The sequence below is a fragment of the Corapipo altera genome, unplaced genomic scaffold, assembly GCF_003945725.1.
Source record: "Corapipo altera isolate COAL_440 unplaced genomic scaffold, ASM394572v1 114, whole genome shotgun sequence".
Lineage (NCBI taxonomy): Eukaryota > Metazoa > Chordata > Aves > Passeriformes > Pipridae > Corapipo > Corapipo altera.
This window is the reverse complement of record NW_020885009.1, coordinates 699251-719054: the sequence shown is the minus strand read 5'-3', so window position 1 is coordinate 719054 and position 19804 is coordinate 699251. Positions and strand designations below refer to the sequence as shown.

General features: G+C 44.2%; 1 protein-coding gene across 1 annotated transcript in view; it reads left to right on the top strand.

Moving 5' to 3' along the window:
• ABTB2 (ankyrin repeat and BTB domain containing 2) overlaps positions 1-19407 on the top strand; it is a 117612-nt gene extending 98205 nt beyond the window's left edge. The window contains exons 4-17 of the mRNA XM_027667393.1: positions 168-320; positions 3490-3655; positions 6791-6880; positions 7303-7404; positions 8991-9087; positions 9726-9861; positions 11350-11576; positions 12301-12479; positions 13055-13160; positions 13278-13380; positions 13884-13974; positions 15410-15478; positions 15876-15989; positions 17273-19407. Coding sequence (XP_027523194.1) covers positions 168-320; positions 3490-3655; positions 6791-6880; positions 7303-7404; positions 8991-9087; positions 9726-9861; positions 11350-11576; positions 12301-12479; positions 13055-13160; positions 13278-13380; positions 13884-13974; positions 15410-15478; positions 15876-15989; positions 17273-17470 — 1831 coding nt within the window. The 3' untranslated portion in view covers positions 17471-19407. The remainder of the gene's footprint in view (positions 1-167; positions 321-3489; positions 3656-6790; positions 6881-7302; positions 7405-8990; positions 9088-9725; positions 9862-11349; positions 11577-12300; positions 12480-13054; positions 13161-13277; positions 13381-13883; positions 13975-15409; positions 15479-15875; positions 15990-17272) is intronic.
• The last annotated feature ends 397 nt before the right edge of the window (positions 19408-19804 follow it).

The window sequence follows — 19804 nt, the reverse complement described above, 5'->3', positions numbered from 1 at the left end:
GGCTGAGCAGTTCCACCTCCTTCCTCCTGCTGTGACCTGCCAGTCTCTCTGAGCACAGTTTGCCTCCACAGGTGAGTTTTACCCGTGCCAGCCTCCGACCTGCAAGCAATGAAGTGTCCTTCTGCATCAGGCAGTGTTAAATGATGGGCTTTTTCTCATTTTCACAGCCCCTTCATGCTCCTGCCCCCGCTGATGGAGTGGATGAGAGTGGCCATCACCTACGCCGAGCACCGGCGCAGCCTGACCGTGGACAGCGATGACATCAGGCAGACAGCCAGGCTGCTCCTACCTGGGCTGGACTGCGAGCCCAGGCAGCTCAAGTACGTGGCCTAAGCTTTATAAGCACCTACAGTAACTGTATGACTCTTATAATATTCTTCTTACTGCATTTCACGGGAGCCAGAGCTCACGATACTCCACAGGTGACACCTGTTTAACCTTTAGGTACTCCAAGAGGTAAAGAAGCTCTAGCTAAACTCTGCAGAGATTTTTGTCTTGCCAAAAGTAAGAATGAGACAGAGAATGACTGAAAAACAAGGATTTGGGGGATTTTTTTATACCTTAATTACAAGATTATTCTTTGCTTTTTAGGATACCTTGAATGAAAGATTTAAACTAACAGAAAAAAAGAGAGAGGAATCCATCATTCCCGGTGCCATTTATATGACCCTTTAAAGCAGTCTTTTGTATTCAGCACATTTAGAGGGAAAGGAAATCTTAGAACTGATTGATTGATTGATTGATTTATCCCTGGCTTGCTGTGTGACTGTAGGCAAATTGAAACTCCCTTTTCCTCATGAAGCACAGGCTAAAAGTCTGTTTATTAAATAGTAATAATGATGTTCCTTGTAGTGGTGATGCACCAGGTAGGGTATGTTGACATCCCTGAAAGAGAAGTTGTGCAGAAAAACAGAGTATAATTAGTATAACCTAAAATTCAGACCTCTAATATCTATTCTCTGCCACAGTCCTCCACAACAACTGTTTGAGTCTCAGTTGAATGAAGAATGAAGCCTTCTAATAGGATGCTCTTGTTTTATGTTTACCAGATGATATATTTGTAAACATCCTCAGCACTCACCTGTTATTGGTTAAATGAGAGTCTAAGTGGGGAAATGTTAGATTTCAGAGAGCTGTATTTCCCTTCCACTTACTTAAATATAAGTGTTGGGGGAGTTAATATTATTAGCACACAATGTTTTTATTGTTATTTTTCCTCACTGCAGAGCAAATTTAAATCACTTGTTTCCAGTAATTCTAGCAGTAGTTTAAATCACTTACTACCACTAATTCTAGTAGTTGTTTAACCCACTTGTTTCCAGGAGTTCCAGTAGTAGTTACTGCTTATGGAATGCAAAGTGCGTACCAGGTTCCTGCTCGGTTCTGAAAATATCCCTTCCCAAACTAGGACACCTCAGCCCTATCCCATCTGCTGCTCTGCCTTCCTGATTCCTCCCAGCCCACCTCCAGTTCTTCAGTCCCTTCCCTGGTCACAGGAGCTGCTCTCTGGGCAGCTGCAGGAGCACAGCCTTCACTCTGGGAAGCGTGCAAGGGTTTCCCTCTCTTCTCCACAGGATAACAACTCACACATGGAAATCCTGCTGTGGTTACAGCTGCTGCTCAGCAGCGAGCAGTGAGCTCTCCCCCCCAGCTCTTGTAGGATTTTTTATCACATTCTAAAACAAAAAAATTCCTTAGCATCCATCAGAGAAGATCACACTGTCCAGCTCTAGAACAACAGGAACTTCTGCATGCCTGAGCCTGTGGGTCCCCAGCAGCAAAGCTCACGCGTTATAACTTCAAATTCTTGTGCCTCAACTGGCCTCTTGGCAGCTCTACACTGAGAACTACAGCCCCCTTTTTTTCTGGGGTCTCTGACACCTCTGTTCTGTTTCTCTGGTGGCTCTTCAGGGCTTGTCAGTGAGTGTTCTTCCTCCTGACAATAGCTCTGGGTGGAATTATGCCTGTTGGCAAAACAGGAAAAATATGTGAAGACAAGTGCCATCACTTCAAAAACTCTTATTTTCTGAGGTTCACTGGATTTCAAGAGGTGTCATTTTATTTCACTTTTTTCACAGAATTCTTCTTTTTCTCTTTCTTCTTACTATTATACAAAGTCATAATATTGTAGCACCGTCGTACTGTACCAACCACCTTAGTAGAATAGGGTTATTAAAGCCCAGCTGTAAGACTTATATATGTCCAGCATATTAGGCCTTTTACCCCACTGTCCTCTTCTGCTCTGTGCTGTGTCCTGATCTAGCATCTGAGTAGTTCAGTGATCTTGCCTTCAAAAGCTCAGCTGCCACAGAGACACATTTTACTACAGCTGTATCTCCAAAGAACCAGTGGCTCCCTTCCCTGCTGACTCTGCCCCAAATTGTGGCCTGCTGCAGTTCCTTTCTCAGAGCAGCTGTGGTGAGATGCTGGTTGCTCTGGTACAAGGGTGACCAGTCCCCAGGCTGCAGGGGGATCTTTGCCTGCTCAGCACGTTGCTCGCAGCTTCTGCTCACCATTTGTCATCCACCAGCCATGCAAGCTCAGAAAAAAAATGACCAGCTGAACTAAAATGTGAATAAGATTTATCCTGCATCTTCTGCGTGAAGTGATGAGTGTTTTGTTTCTCTGGCAAGGCCATCCAGAGTTTCCAGAAGAGTTTTAGCTGTGCTGGAAGCATCTCATTTATCAGAGGAACTTGGCAGGGTGATATCTCACTCACTGAAAGCTTGCACAAGAGGCTGTGCTGGAAACCAGGCGGGTGGTGGAGGCATCACCCCAAAATAACATCAAAGGCCTGACCATATCAGTGCCCAGCTGAGATAGGAAACCTCCAGTTCAAAAGTGCTTCTTCAGTGAAGGAGATACACTTCCAGGTTTGGATTCAGGAGTCTGTGAGCAGACAACCAGAGGGTTTTACAGTAATCCCTGGGCTCCATGCAGATGAGATAAAGGTTGTTTGATACTCATCTGAAGGATAAGGAGTTAGTAGAGCCTCGTAGAAATGTTAACACACTTTCCTCGTTGGAAGAGAGTTGAGAGTGTTCCACTGTCTAAATTTCATTTTTATTTCATTTTTTAAAAAATTTTGATGGCTTTTTTTCCTCAGAAAAGACTAGGGTATATCTATTTTCTTTCAGAAATGTCTTTTATTTCAAAATAACAGCTAGTCTGGTGAGCAGGCAGCAAAATTATTTCATCCTAGAATGTTACTGTTATAATAAACACACTTTCCACCTCTTTCTCCTCCTTGCAATATGTTTTATGTATGTTTGATGGACTATAACAGGCAGAAAAATACAAATATGATATTTAAAAAATATATAGATAATTATTTAAAACAATACAGGGTTTTTTGAGAAGTAGGACTAAGGAGACCTGGTTGTTGCAGGTTTGCACAGCACAGTAACCTCAGTCCTGCTGCAGTAACCCAGGTTGCTCAGTGCCTGTCGTGGTTCGGGCACCATCCAGGAATGATTTTGTCTTCCACAGACCTGAATGCTGCTTTAGTTCCTTCCGGAGACTGGATGCTAAAGCTGCTACTGAAAAATTCCAGCAGGATCTGGGTTTCCGGATGCTGAACTGCGGGAGGACAGATCTGATCAACCAAGCAATCGATGCACTGGGACCCGATGGGGTTAACACCATGGATGACCAGGTATGTCACAGAAGACAAACACACCCACAAATTCTCTGCATGAACAACTTCCATGTTCCTTTTCATGTGGCAAATCAATACACCAGGTTGTGTTTGCTGCCTCTCCAAGGATTTTTCTAATTCTGCCTCATGTTTTAGTCTGAAAGTGCAGTCTGAAAACATAAAAACATAACCCCTGAAATTCCCCCCCCCCATTCTCATGCTACCCCTCCAAAAATGCCCATCAGAGGCTGGAATGAATCGTTTATCAGCTGGAATGTAGGTCTGTTCCTTGGATGTCTTGCCTGTCTCAGGCACTGAGGGCAGACAGGTTAATACACAGGCAGTGAATGGAAAGTCTGATGTCAAGACAAAGTGGGTTTTGCCACTGACACTCTCTTCTGCTTCAACAGCCCAAATCCAGCCTGGGGCAGTGATGAGTGACCAAAAGGTGTTGCTGTCTGATGGTTTTCAGGCTCGAAACAGTTTGGAATACAAGAAACAGCACTGAGAACCCCAGTGTTGTCATCAGTCAGTACTAGATTTGCTCAAAGTCCATCATGCTGATGTGTCTGTTTATTCATTTTTACCTGTTCTCTGCTCCATTGAACCATAGGCATTTGGTAGTCCTGGGAATCTCTGGCTGCTTCTGCTCATGCTGTCAGTCCCATCAAGTAACAGCAGAGTCTGTCCTCTGGGGCATCATTCAATGCATAGAATTAGCTTTTAATTTAAAAAGTAAAAAAAACCACCTCCCCCAAATAAACACTCGTTACAGCTGTCACAGCAAGGAGAATGAGCTGTCATGTCTCTGAAATAAGAGGATATTGAGCAGTGGGAAGGGTTTACGTTCAGGTAGAGACATTTTCTTACAGACAGCATTTTACTGCAGTAGCTTTTCAGACCGAATTCTGAACCTGGCACATCTTTTCTGGTACTTCCCACCATCCTGCAGTTTTAGAGGAAGTGTGGATGTATACACAAATAGAGCAGAAATATATCTAGGTATGTAGTTGCCTTATTTACATACCCAATACCACAAGCTTTGTGGTCACAAAGGTGTGTATCCCCTCATAGGTGCGCCTTATATTCACTCTGTCAAAGTGGCAAAGGTGGCAGATTTACGTTATGAAGGTTTTCCACTTGCTGTATTAAATTTTTTTAAATAAATTTTACAGTTTCTGTTTCTGTAGCCCTTTTACTCTCTCAGAGATTATTTTGCTGTGTGAACCTTACTATCCCAGCACCACAGACAGTGGTGCCAAGGCTGTCACTTCTCGCTGGGGGGTGTTTCCTACCTCTCATTCAGCCAGAAAACTGGAAGCTGTCTGGCTTTTGTATGTGTGGAGACCCTTTTAAACAGCTCCTTGGAAGTTGGAGGAGTTTCTGCTGTCACTGATTGATGGTCTCATTGCCATCCTATTGATGGGATCACCAGCCCTACTGTGAGCGGGGCAGCTCTGTCATCTTTGCCACACAAAGAGTGTTTTGGCACCAGCCAAGGAGGGCAGGACAGGCCCCCTCTGGAGACATTGTTGCCTGGAAATTCTCCACTTGATCCTTCATGGCACTGCCAACCCCAGACAGAGTGAAATCCAAGTTCTAGGAGCGAGCTCTGCCACAGCTGGAGTATGAAACGAAAGCTGAATTTTGCCACCAGTTTGTTTTGCCCTTCCTGGAAAGGAATAAGTCAAAGGCAGATGCCCAGCCTTGGGAAAACTGACAAGATAAAACAGGTCCTGTCATAAGATAGAGTGTGTTAGCTCTTATATTTGGGTTCTTTTGGTCAGGATGCATCTCCTTAACAGGTTGCACAGTTGGTAGCACCTGCAAGGCCTCACAGACAGGTGTGACCATCTCTCACCTGCCATGTGCAGCAAAAGCTTTAGACAGGACTGCTGGACTAATTTAACATGAAGGCTTTAGATCCAGGTTTGAATTTTGACCATTCCCAGAGTGTGAGCATGTTCAGACTCAATTCTCCATCTATGAGTGTGGAGATTTTTGGAAAAAAACTCAGAACATGTGCTCAGAAACTCAAATTTGGAGCAGGACCCTGTTATTCCCTTCTAGTGGGGACTGAGCAGCGCTCTGGTTTAATGGGATTTGAGATTTTTAGGAAAACACTCTCTTCTTCCCTTTCCATACTGAGGAACAAGCAGGGAATGCAAAACTAATACTAAAAATTTAAAAAAAGGAAAAGGTAAGTCTATAATTTTAGAACCCTGACCGAGGCAGTAAATATGGGCTTGTGCCTGCAGACCTGAGTTTTGAATTCTCAGTTTACTTATCTCTAATGAGAGGGGATCCTCCCAAACCCCCTCACCCAGATATACCTTTGTGAAGATTTTTTTATAAAGACTTGTACATGTAACTGCCTCAAAGCAGGAAGCTTGGAATTGTGCCTGCTTGGAAAAGATGCCTTGCAGATTCAGGAGCAGAACTCCTATGTGAGAGATGTAGTTCTGTTTTACAATACAGGTCCCAGTAAAGACGAAGCTGTATTATTGTTACACACCAAGCAACAGAGATGCTGCCTGTGAAAAATTCAAATGCCTGCAAAAATTAAGGGGGGGCAGGAAAGTCATAGGATTTGAGCAGGAATAGATTTTACTAGGCCATTTCCTTTCTGTCCTTGGCTACTTCTAGAATGAACTCCATAAGTAAGGCTCATTTCTCTCATAATTCATCTCTGAACCGTCATGGTTTGCTGGTTAAGTGGAGAGAGAGAGATTTATGGGATTGAAATTCTGAAATATTGTGGCAAGTAGGATTTTAGCAATGCGGAGAAGTTGCCAAATAAATTCATCTTCTGTATTTTTGTGTTGCGTTCTGCTTTCAGTTCATTTGGCTACAAATGAGCCAAGAAATGCTGTTTCTTTGTTGGCAGCCTTGAGAAACCTCGAGAATTGTGGACAATACACAGCAAGGATTTTCAGTGATGCCTTTTGTATTCTTGCAGCCTTGTCCCCTGGTGTTTTGTCCACCTCACTTTCCAATACCAGTATGTTGTTCCCACTCTGCATAGAAAACTGTTTTAAAAATGTGTTATGCTGTCTCTACACACAAGATTCAAACTCCCTGTGTCCGTGACAGTGTCAGCGTTGATAAATATAGAAATATAACTTGATTTTTCTTTTCTTTTTCTTTCTGAAGGGTATGACCCCCCTCATGTACGCCTGTGCTGCTGGAGATGAAGCCATGGTCCAAATGCTTATAGATGCTGGAGCAAATTTAGATATACCAGTGAGTAACAGAGGACCCTCTCCCCATATTTATTCATCTGTAAACTAATAGGAGCATCTATGAAATTCCTTCTAGAAACTAAAGGCTTCAGATCTGGAAGCTTCAAGCAAGGAATTTCTTTCAGAAACCATGTCTTCAGGGATTTTGGAGGGGGGAGAAAACCTTCCAAACCTCTTGGAGAATTTAGTGACTACAATTATGATTGGCATTGGAAGTCTAATAGGCACGGGGGCGGGGGGAGGGGAAGGAGCTGCCATGAGGAGAAACCAGTAAGCCCATTAAAAAGGCCCAGGGGACTGGTGGTAGCAGTGTTCTCTAAGTGGCCTAAGTCACTTACAAAGGAAAAAGCCAGGTCTGTACAAGTCTAGAGATGGTGGCAGACAGACAGAGTGGGGAATGACTGCCTGGTTCCCTTCTGCCAGGTTCCCAGTACCTCTCCACGATATCCCTCGGTGCATCCCGACAGCCGGCACTGGACTGCCCTCACCTTTGCTGTGCTACACGGGCACATCTCCGTAGTCCAGGTAAGATTCTGGTTGGGAATCCTTCCAGGAGGCGTGGGGGGGCTGAAGTGCAGCACTGTGACCCTGACTCTCAGCCTTCCTGAGCACAGATCTGGCCCAGGCTCCACCTGCTGTTTGGTGGGAGCCTCCTAAAAAAACAGTGAAAAACAGCATGTTTGGAAATGAGGAGAAGGAAAATTGATGATGGAATTCCTAACAAAACACAGTGTGTTTCCTTATTTTTCTTTGGTTTCAGTATTGATCCAAGGCTTACTGCTTCAAGAACAGTGTTGCACAATCATTTCTTTAGTATTAGACAAAGTAGTTCCACTTCATGTGGAGTGGTTACAGCTTGACTGCTTGATCAGGAGCTTTCTGACAGTAGATATTGATTGGTTTATAAATTTACATGTGCAAAAATTCTGTGTGTGCTGATTTCTGCTCTAATTGAAGCAAATCATCTGTAACTTTCTCTATAATCCTTGAAAATTGCATGAATAAGACTTACACTGTCGTGGGATTTGAGCCTGTCACATCCTCCCTGCTCCCTTTTCTGTGGAATTAAGGGGCAGCAAAATGGAGTGGAGTCCTGGAAATCCTGCACAGACTTCCATAGGAATTACAAACTCATCACAGCAGATAGTCAATTGCTGATGAATTTAATTTACCTTCTGCTCAAAGGGAAAAAAAAAGATATAAGTAAATGGAGGCTGCACACACTCATCATTTGTGTACATTTGTAAATAATTATAAAGATTAGATTCCACCTGGCAAATTGCCTGGGCAGCCTTAATTTACATGTAAGATACAAGTTTGATTCTCCCAGGACATGAAGCCAAGTATATCAAAGCTCCTGCTGGACTGCACTACCCACAATTAGAATATCCTGGTGGATACACATGGAGAGGGCTGGTCCTCCCTGCCCTGTCCCACCCCCTGTGCTATCTGCCAGCCCCACCTGACCATAAAACATCCCTATCACTTTGTAACCTTGTCCCCTTCATCTGGGAGGGGGTTCTTCCCTCACAGGCAGCTCAGTGGTTCAATGAAAGCAGGTTCTGTGTGACAAATCACTGCAGCTGCCAGAGCTCCTTTTTCAGCAGGCTCCATAGGGCAACAGATTGAGAGCCATGACCAGCTCCAGGGCTAATTCCCTGGAGGAACCCCGCTTCCTGCACACAGCATGAAGCTAAGTAAGATGGACTTCCTGTGCTCAAGAGAAGCTCTGATCACAGAGCTCTTTGGAGTTGGGAAATTACAATTGCAAAGGCATGTCCATAAAGGAGATAAAAAATAGGTGGTGATGTTCTCCAGGCTGCCAGCTGAGCCCCTTTCCAGAATAAACTCAAATATTGAAAGCACAGTGAACGAAAGAAAATTTACAGAAAGCTGTAAATTACCATTCATGGTGAGGAATGAGTAAGGAAATGCAAGAGAAATTTGCTTCATAACTGATACTTTGCTGTAGCCTTTGAGATGGGCCCTTTGTGTGCGTGCCCTCCTCAGTGTGAATCCGCTGGTTTTCCTTCCTAACACACAGCCCCTTCTGTTTTGCCCTTCTGAATTGCTCTTTTCCCACCTCCCTGTCTTCCATGTGCCTATTGCAGCTGCTCTTGGATGCTGGTGCCCACGTTGAGGGCTCTGCTGTGAACACTGGAGAGGACAACTACGCCGAGACGCCCCTCCAGCTGGCCTCGGCTGCAGGTGAGCTCCTTGTGACCCCAGCATGCTCCATTTCTTGCTTCCACAAGCCTGATGGGCCCTGATTATCTGCTTTTGCAATTAGTCCCACACTTGCCTCCTCCCAGAGGCCACCACAGCAAAGCTGATGGTACCAACTCCTTTGCAAAGCACTGTCAAGAAACATGAACCAGCGCTGCCTAGTCCAGGCATGTCATGGATCTAAGTAAGATCCAGATGCAAAAAAATTAACGAGTTTAAATCCAGCCTGGGGAAAAATCACTGTTATGTAAAGAAATTTGTTTTATTAGTTTATTAAGTACAAGAAAATGTGCATTTCTTCTAGAGGGCTGTCTGGAGTTGGGCATTCTGGGAACAAGTCTGTGCTAGTTGTTGTTTTTCAGTACTTTTCACCTCTAACTGGTTTTACTTTTTTTCCCTTGATTTCTTTCCGCTTCATTTTTGTGCTTTTATGATGAGTCTCTGGTTTGCTCTGCTCCAAGATTTATTGAAGGGATATTGATACTCACTGTGCTGGGTCTCCTGCCACCACTCACTCCTCTATCTAATGAGGACAGAGAAAGGAGCCCTGCCTGTTACCACTCCTATTTTTATGCTTCCAGAGAGGAACCATCACAATGTTTCTGTCCATTTTTCCCCAGGAAATTATGAGTTGGTCAGTTTGCTGCTAAGCAGGGGTGCAGATCCCCTCCTGAGCATGCTAGAAGTCAATGGAATGTCCTCATCTCTCCACGAAGACATGAATTGCTTCAGCCACTCAGCAGCACATGGGCACAGGTAAGGTTCTGTTTATGTTCAGAACAGGGTGGGTTTTTTGCACTATGGGTATTTTGCACTATGGTGTATATATATCCCCATATATATGGGGATATATGACTTTGTGACCCAAATCCCAGGGTGTGTGGCTCAGAAGATGGTATTAGGACACTCCTGATAACCATTTTTAGAGAACCACAGTTTCTCAATCTATTCTGATGCCTTTTAGGCATGATTTTTAAATTGCTTGTTGCTCTTTTTTCCATCCCTTTGAGAAAAAATTGATGCAAGACTTCATTATTCAGCAACTATAATTTTCATAAAAGAAAGGAATTATATTTTAGTCAAAAGCACAAAATACAACAGAGATCTTTGCTTTTTCTTAGTCTGTCACTTGCTGGTCTGGCTCTGCAGCACTAGGAGTGAGCTGTAGCTGGTTCTAGGGCCTGTGTGAGCAGACTGAGTTCCACCTCAGGGTAGGTTATGAGGTTGAAGTTATGAGATCCTGGGTCATGTTCTGAGACAGAATCTAATCTTGTTAAGGTGGCAGAAATAATCTGCAACAGAATCTGGTTGATTGCACCTCTGGTTTTTGGATGGCCAACCAAGAGATGAGTCATTATGATGCTGAGCAGCCAGCCTGGGCTTTCCAACCCTGTTTGCAGGGTAGTTATTTAGAACTAGGTCATTACTTTCAAACTCCTCCAGAAATCCTTCTGTTCCCAGGGAAAAATGTTAGTGTAACAGGCCAATTAAAACAGCCCTGGAACAACCATGGAGATGGGCCGAGAGAAACCCACAGGGTTGTTCAACATGGCATGTTAAATAACAGCTCCCTTGAACCCAGCTGAGCTTTACAGTGACAAAACTGCACCTCCAGGTACATCTCACATCTGGATACACCCAGGAAAGTATTCCAAGCTCAAATGAGGCCCAAACTCTGCAAAGCTGGAACAGCCTAATGCAGTTATTTACAGTGTAAAACTACACAAACACTGTTCCCCTCCCACCATTTTCTGACCGTGCAAACTGTGGAATTCAAGGTTTGTTCTCGCATCCTAAAGACCCAAATTAACTGGATTTAGCCACAGGGAGTAGTGTGGGTGCAAGGAGAGCACCAGCTAGTGGCAATGCAGCAGCACAGCCAAGTGCTGGGTGGCCTTGCTGGGTTTGGGAATGTCTGGAGCAGATGGTTCCAGCTGGCTGAGGGACGCCAATGATGCAAACTTCCCAAAGTGGCTGGACACAAACAAGAAAGTCTCTCTCTTGCAACTGCTGTGTGAAATTCCAAACAAACCCACCGTATTAGGGGTGTATTCCATGTGCACAAACAGGGCATGAGGGGTAAGGAAGGACAAGTTGTTTAAATCCTTTTCCATAGTGCCTGCTGTCTGTCTTTGGGAAGGAAATTATCTGCTAAGCCAGATCCTCACAGCTAAATCACCACAGTCCTGTCTGAATTGATAATTCACTTATTAATAAGTGAAATCTCTTCCTTTTTGTCCTCAGGAATGTCCTGCGCAAGCTCCTGACCCAGCCCCAGCAAGTGAAGGGAGATGTTCTCTCCCTAGAGGAGATTTTGGCTGAGGGGGTGGAGAGTGACACCTCCAGCCAGGGCAGCTCCAGTGAGGGCCAGGTCAAGCTCTGCAAGACAAGGATGAAGGCTCTGCAGGAGGCCATGTACTACAGCGCTGAGCACGGCTATGTGGACATCACCATGGAGCTCAGGGCACTGGGTAAGCTCTTCCTTTTAACCATTGTGCACATTTAAGGCATAAAAAGCTTTTTCCCCTTCCACTTGCAGGAGCACTAGCTCCAACTTCAAAGCTATCCCAGGCTGTGTAATTTAAATTAAAAAAGTGTTTAAGGCTCTTCACAAATTCCTGATGTGGGATGTCCCTCACTCTTGGCTGGATTCTCTGTTCCCACGTATCAAAACAAAGGGACGTATCCCTTTGTCAGATACTGACACCTAAAATTCAGGCTGGTCTCAAAACCATAAATAACATCAGAGATTAAATAGTTAAAGGTGAAAGAACAAACCTGATGTAAAGGTAGGAAAGAGAAGTTTTAAAGCTTGTGTATTACAGGTAACCAGGAGAAAAGACCCCTCACACCATGTTTGCATAGGGTTATGTATTCTTACAAGTTCAGTTCAAATTTATTTTGTGGTTCTGACTAATCATGAAGCTCAGAACAAAACAGGGAGTCTGTGGTCCTTAACAATCAGCATAAAGCTCCAATTTATGATCCTGGTACCAATCCTTTGCTTGTGTAGATAACTCAATTTGTCAATGACCCAGTTCAGTCACCTTCAATATCAAACAAAAATGTATGTGCTGTTGGCATGTACGTAATGGTCTACTCCAGTGCTGCCAAGTGTTGGTAATAGCAGCAGGACAATCTACTCACAGGTACTTCAGGAAATCATCTTTCACTGTTCCTTTTCTGTGGCTGCAGGGGTTCCCTGGAAACTCCACGTGTGGATCGAATCCCTACGGACAACCTTCTACCAGTCCCGTTACTCCGTGGTACAGACCCTCCTCAGGGAGTTTGTCACTATTAAAGAGGAGGATTACAATGAAGAACTGGTTAATGAAGGCTTGCAGCTCATGTTTGATATCCTCAAAACCAGCAAAGTAAGCATTAGTTTGTGACAGTGTGAAAATCAGTGGTTTTGTTGTTGTACAAGGTTGTGCACAAGAACAAGTGCAAAGTCCCTGAGGAGTTATGGTATGGAAATGGCCCTGATAGCATTTATCTAAATGCATATACAGCCCCCAAAACAGTCCTGAAATGCACAGACAGGGGGAAGCTGAGGAGCAGATCCAGCTCTTGATACCTCCATATTTGGTCACTACAACATGCATTGTAACTCTCCTTTAAATTAAAAGCAAGAGATGTAACTGGCTGACTAAAACCAACCACAGACTGGGAACCAAATGGATCTGACCATGAGCTAAGTGTAAATCAGACCTTGCTGAGGACACACTTGTGGGCTCTCTGTTCCAGAGAAGGGCATGAGCTTTTGCTGACAGGCTGTTCTCTGTTGCTGAGAGAATTCTGTCAGAACACACTTGCTCAGATCCTTGTCCCTCTGTGGGGAGGTTATTCCTGTTGTTATGCAGTTGCTCTAAGCCTCAAGTGAACTGTTACAGCACATTTGAAACCTGCTTTAAACAGAGTGATAATACCTGTTCCATGCCCCTCACAGAATGATTCCATCAACCAGCAGCTTGCGTCCATCTTCACTCACTGCTATGGGAGCAGCCCAATCCCCAGCATTCCTGAAATCCGGAAGACGCTGCCAGCTCGCCTAGGTAAGGTGCTCACCTACACAGGGAAGTTCTTGTGGTTGTGGTTGGGTTTTTTTATTTTTTAAAAACATGCACAGTTCAAAAAAAAATATTCACCTGTTTTTTCCCCTCACCCGACAGATCCTCACTTTCTGAACAACAAAGAAATGTCCGACGTAACTTTCTTAGTAGAAGGAAAGCTCTTTTATGCACACAAAGTCCTGCTGGTTACTGCATCTAACAGGTGAGTCACTAACCAGGGATATAATTAAATAACCTGATTATCCCTAAAACATATGTGCAGTAGTTGGAATTTTACATACCCATTCCCTTTCCTTCTCTCGGAGTTTGCAGTGAGAGCTACACTCACTCCAGCTTTCCTGGAATCTCACACTCACCTGGTACACTGACCTGGTACACTTGGATTTATTAGTTATTTTCTCTATAGGAAATAGAGAAAATTTCTATATTTTCTCTATAGGAAATATTTTCTCTATAGGAGAAAATAGGAACAGGTTTTCCAACTATTACAAGGTGGGATTGGATCAGACCCAAGCAACTTGTAGGTTAAATTGTCCCTTAACTAAATATCATTAAATTGAAAGAAACGTTTCAATTTTCAACTTGCAAACAAGAACAAGGATCTTTGTTTTCCCCTTGCTTTGGCTGCTTGTCAGTAGTTGATGAGTATATGACACACTAACACAGCAATCTAAAGTGTAATTAATCTTTTAAAACAATTTCCAGGTTTAAGACACTAATGACCAATAAAACAGAGCACGACAGCCACGGCAGCAAGACTGTTGAAATCAGTGATATGAAATACAATATTTTCAAGGTATGTAACTTATTTTACTTTTGATTTATTCTTTATCATCTTCTCACCTACTTGGAAGGTAAGATGTAATATCATAGGTAATTTACAAGCAGAAATTGAGTTCCTTTCAATACATCTGAATTTCAGGAGTATTCTGATCCTTTTTCCAAAGTTCTCAGATAGGACCAGCCTTAAAACAGAATCCTCCAGTCTGTAGTCTTATTTTATTAGTAGGCAGCTGACTCTTCCATTAAGCAGGAGAAAATAGCCTTCTACTGAAGTAATTTTATACTTTTAAGACACCATTTTCATACTTTTTTACAGCACCATTTTCATGCTGTGCTAAACAAAAGTAAATTATTTATAGCAGGTGGATTATGAGGCTTCATATTCATTCAGATCAGGTGATCAGAAATCAATGGTGTTCCTGTCAAGAAAGGGTCAGAATTGAGAATTATACTTTGCTTTTATGACATTTATGTATTTAATGGACCTAAGGGAGAGAAGGCAGGTTACACACAACAAAGTTAAAAAACAAGTCAGTGAAATGTGATAGTTATGGTATTCCAGATTTCCAGATCTGCATATCTTCCAGATTTGGAAGAAAGGTACAAAACAGGGAGATGGGAACTGAATTGAAACAGTGAAATGCTTCATGGAGTTAAACAATTTGATGGCAAATATAATCAGATGAGCTAAGGAGATGCCATCTCAGTTACAGTGGAGGATGCTGAGCCACCAGAGATCTGAGTGTTCTACTGGAAAGCAGCTTTGCTCTCCCATAATTGTTATATATACAAATAAATACAATTAGAAAATGTTTAAAAATAGTAGCTTAGTTTGTTACTACCCCTGTGGGACATGGTAAGCATATCTTGCAGGCCCCACACCTGCTTACACAGCACCTAGGACACTTCTCTCCCGACACCAAATCCAGTCCTGTCCCTGGTAGGATGGTACCGTTTGGGCTGGAGGTGAGCGCATGCACATCAAAGAGCAGAAAAGCTGCCTCTCGCTCTCCCTGAAAACAATTAGGCCTTTTCCTCTGGCCCTGATGGGAGGCTGGAAGCTGATTAGAAGCCCAGCAGGGAAGGCAAGTGGCTGGGAGGTCCCCGGGACACACATGCTGGGCTCGCTGGCAGCTCTGCACGTGACCAGCTGGCTGAGCTTTACAAAGCCAGATCTGAGACACCGCTTTACAAGGACAGCAGTGTTGCTCAGAGACACAGTGTCACCCTCAGCCTAAAATCCTCAGCAGGGCCCTTTTCAGAACCCCAGAGAGAAAGCACTGCTAGAAAGCAGCAGATTTGCAACGCTAGGGAAAAAAAAAGCCACCAGTGGAGGTGAGAGCCAGAATAGGACACGATTCCCGTCTGTTCAGGAAGGGGAGCACAGCCATCAACAGCCCCTTGTGACTTCAGTGATAACTTCATGCCTGGCCTTCTTCCAATTCCAGATGCTGATGCAGTATTTATACTATGGAGGAACAGAATCTATGGAAATTCCCACCACTGATATCTTAGAGGTGAGAGAGCATTTTCTTCTAAGTCTTGCCAAGTGCACTGGGGCATAAACAGAGCTGAAAGGCAAACTCCAGGAGCTAACAGCAAGCTCCCATCCAATCCAGGAGTGTACTTAACACTTGGAAATGAGCTTAAAAGTTTCAAAACATCATTGCTTGGTGCTTCTGTGACAGAAAGGAGCACAAATACATTTCCTACGTGAGGAGCCTTTGCTATGACGGGAAGTGTGTCTGTCAATCACTTTAGCATTGAGTGGCCTTTCTGCTCTTTCATGAGGACTTGGCCATTAAAACAGGGAGTCAGAGGCTGTTCAGAGAGGAAATGATCCGTTCTGTTTGCCTTCCCTAGGCCTTTCAAGGCTCATGATCTCAAATAGCTGCTTCTCTCTTGTCCCCATAGCTGCTGTCGGCTGCCAGCCTGTTCCAGCTGGACGGCCTCCAGAGACACTGTGAGATCCTCTGTGCCCAGACCATCAGCATGGACAACTCTGTGAACATCTATAAATATGCAAAGGTAAATGCCAACCCCCCTTGTTTAAGAATCCCAATGAAACAGCAGGATTCTTCCCACAGGCTCCTGTTGGGAACTAAATAGCACAGGCACAGGTGGGCACCTCTCTGCAGGTGACTCTACCCCACCATAAAGTGAGTCTGTAAAGTCCTGCACAGCCCCATTGTGTTTTCCTGTCTGAACCAATCATATGGGAAATTGAGGGGGGATCCCTGCAGAGGAGGGGAGAGCTGTCTGAGCAGGCTGATCCTGCAAACATCAGCAAAGCCCAAGGGATTCAAATCCTGGGAGCAGCAGGGGCCATTGATCACAGCACAGCAGCTACGAAATAAACCCTTTCCTAGGACCCCTACTGCTGGAATATATTCCTTACAGTTCCAGAATTAACATAAACCCAGTTGTGTGCAGATATTCACCTCTGTAACAAATAACCCATGTTATCAATAAATCATAAATACTTTGCTGTTCCTGGAATTTTGCAGGATCAAATCCCTTAAGCAAAAGAAACAGAGAGCTGATCATGACTTATTTATTTTGTGTGCAGTGTGTCACACTGAGGCTTTTCAATTCCTGACTCTCACACTGGGCTGTTTTTTTCCCCATGGAACTTGGGCTGGTTTCTTTCAGGATCTAAAATTTAACAGTATGCTGTGGTAGAGAGGGGAAAAAGAACATTTCCTACTGGCCTTTAGTACTTTTCCTTAAAATAGTATTTGCACGAAGTTCCCAGGAACAGGCTGTATGTGCACAGAGCTTCTTAATGCTGAACTTGAGTTTTGTTCTCATTACTGACCTGACTGATTCTGAAGCAAAGGGAAGATCCTAGCCAGAAATCACCCAGTATGGTTTAGAATTGTAATATCTCTGTTCTTCTACATCCATCTCCTTTTTGTAGGAGTAAGGTTCACATCCTGTGAACCGTATCCTGATTGCCCTGAGCTGTGCTCACCATCTGGCAGTGCAGTGTTGTGTGTCACAGCTAAACAGGTACCTTGGCCACTTCATCAGCCAGCTGCTCTGCTCCTTGAAGAGCAGGAGGTTGGAGTGCAGGCCAGGGGCTCTGCCAACAGCAGGCCAGCAGGGGAAGGAATTAAAAAAGCCTGGATGCCTCCCTGCTCACACCTGTGCCTGCAAAAAGCACCAGGAGAAATTATCAGCCATCACTGGTCCTGCCTTCAGTGCTTTCCCACTGTCCTTTTTCTGTCTTAGGAAAAAGCATTAGAAAGAGAGGCTCAGGGATGTAATTTAGGACTTAAAGGCTAAAAAAATCTTCCTCTCTCCCTCAGATTCACAACGCACCTGAATTGGCCTCTTTCTGCGAGGGCTTCTTCCTCAAGCACATGAGCTCCCTCCTGGAGCAGGACTCATTCAAACAGCTCATCTACAGCAGGAACAGCAAAGTGCAGGGCCTGGACCCACTGAGGGACCTGCAGACAGCCCTGGCTGGGCGCCTGCACTCCGTGTATGTCACCTCCAGGGTGTGAGGCGGGACAAGGCACTTGGATTCGTCACCGGGAAAGCTGTGGCTGACCTGTTTGCCTTCTGGATCTCGCTGAAAGCCCCCTGCAGCAGCCACCCCTAGGCCAGGGTGCTGAGGGAGGGGGAGCTTGGCTTCTCTGTGCTGCTGCTGTAACAGAAACACCCCTGGCACAGCACAAACAAGGGCTGAGGGTGCAAGGGAAGAACCTGAACCGCAGAGATCAGCACTGCCCTTTCCACAAGCACAAGGCAGGGCTGGAGAGAAAGAGGTAGTTTTACCTAGACCTGACGCCTAATACATAGGTTTAAGTGTCTACGCACCACCTCAGTTCACACACAAACAGATGTTTTCCGTGTAAAAAGGCTGCATAGAAGGAGTTTTCTAATCCACTGCCCATCCGATGAGCCAGTGCCACAAACTACTTCAGTAACACCACCAGTGTCTGTACATGGCAAGAGACTGACATAACTTTTCCCCCAAAACTGTTTGCACCTTGAAAGAGATATTTTGGATGTTCAAAGCTGAATAGAAACTAATATTAACTCTGAAATTACTAGTTCTTTAAACCTTATATGAAGAACCAAGCTGGGGCAGGGAGGGGAGAGTTGGGGGGTTGTGTGTTTTCACTGTGCTAGTTGTTAATCTGTTTTACCTTGAGGAGATATAAAAAGACTGTCTGCCCTTTCACTTGTCAAGGTCTGATAGTCTCAATTGCTTTCACCTTCAAAACCTGTTTCTGGACATTATCTGTGAGACCTCACAGCATAAAAGACACTTTCTAGAAGACTCAGGTGTAATAGGAGCTATGCTAAAAACTGCCCACTTGCATAAATAGCAATAAAAGTCTCCCCAAGAGGAACACAGAGCTCCATGGTTTGGTCTCTTTCTGGAGCTAGTTGGAATTAGCAGCTCTGACCTCTAGACTCCACTCCCACAGCCTCATCCCTGGATTGCTGTTTCCACAGATACACTACCTCAGGGGGTCTGGGCACAGTGCATACCTGGTAGGTACCTGGGGGTTGGCTGCAGCCTTAAACAAGATGTCCTCAACTCAAATGCCCAAGATTCACATTTTTCCTTTATTCACAGATGTTTCTGGTCCAAAAGGCCTCATCCTAGCTGACTTAGGAGAAGAAGCAGACAGTTCAGTCTACAGTTTTGAATCTAAAGCAATGGGTTTTTGTGTGTGTTTTTACTTCAAATAATCCCAGCTGTAGGAAGGTTAAAACACAGACCTTGCTCTCACCAAGAGATTTAAGGAAAAGACCTCCAGCTATTCCCACTGAGCTTTGCTTGCACCCACCAGAAGCATTCACCAAGACCCTTTCATTCATTTTAAATGGGTGAAGGAGAAGAGGAAACCAAGTTTTCAGTGGAGAACTGTTCCTTCTTAGAAACTCAACAATTAATCACTATTACAATTAAACACACTGGAAAAGAAGGAGGCTCAGCTGGGCCCAAGCTCCAAAGCACAATATAGACACTGTTTAGGTAGATGCAGGGAAGGAGAAGGAACGACAGCATCTCCCAACAAATCCATCAAAAGCTGACACGGCCTCAGTCCTAAAGGATTTACACAAGAGGCAAATTGCATGCAAGGATAAGGATTTTTAGTCTAGGCTTAGTCAGCTGACAGGTTGGTCAGGGCACACTCCCTTTGTGATTTAGGTACACATCTGCTTCTGAACATCACCAGCTCCAATAACCCTATTTATTAGCAGAAAGCCATACAAGGGGGTCAAAATTATCACTGGTCTGCCTGAAAAATACCACAGAAGGCTTGAACTTGGAAAGTATTTTCAAGTAGCTGCTCCAGCTACCTGTACAAATATGTAGGTCCTCTTTTGTTGCTGTAATATTACAATGCTTTGTTAATTGTACATTAATGTTGCCATTTATGTAAATGTACCAGGATTTTATTAACAATGTAATTTTAAAATACACAGTTGCTGTTATTTATTCTGATCTTCTAACAATGAGAAAAAAACCACGTATTTATACACACTTCAGTGGAAAAGGCTGTTGCAGTTTAAGCATCTTAAATTTGTTTTGGTTTATATACACCTAATTTTAGGGATAAAGAGTCATTCATTTCCCCCTTCTAGGCTCAAACATTTTTTGAAGTAATAGGTTGAACTTGCATTTTCCCTTGCTGGAGTAAGGTGAATGATCATTAATGGGCGCTCCAGGTGGGAGTCAGTGGGGTTCCTGTGCTCCAGCAGTGCCAGGAGATGTCTCATCCCTTCCCCAGGGTGCTGCTGCAGGGACATCCCCACAGGAGGCTGCAGGACACATCTGCACCAGGATGGGAACCTGGGCTCCCAAACCCATCCAACTG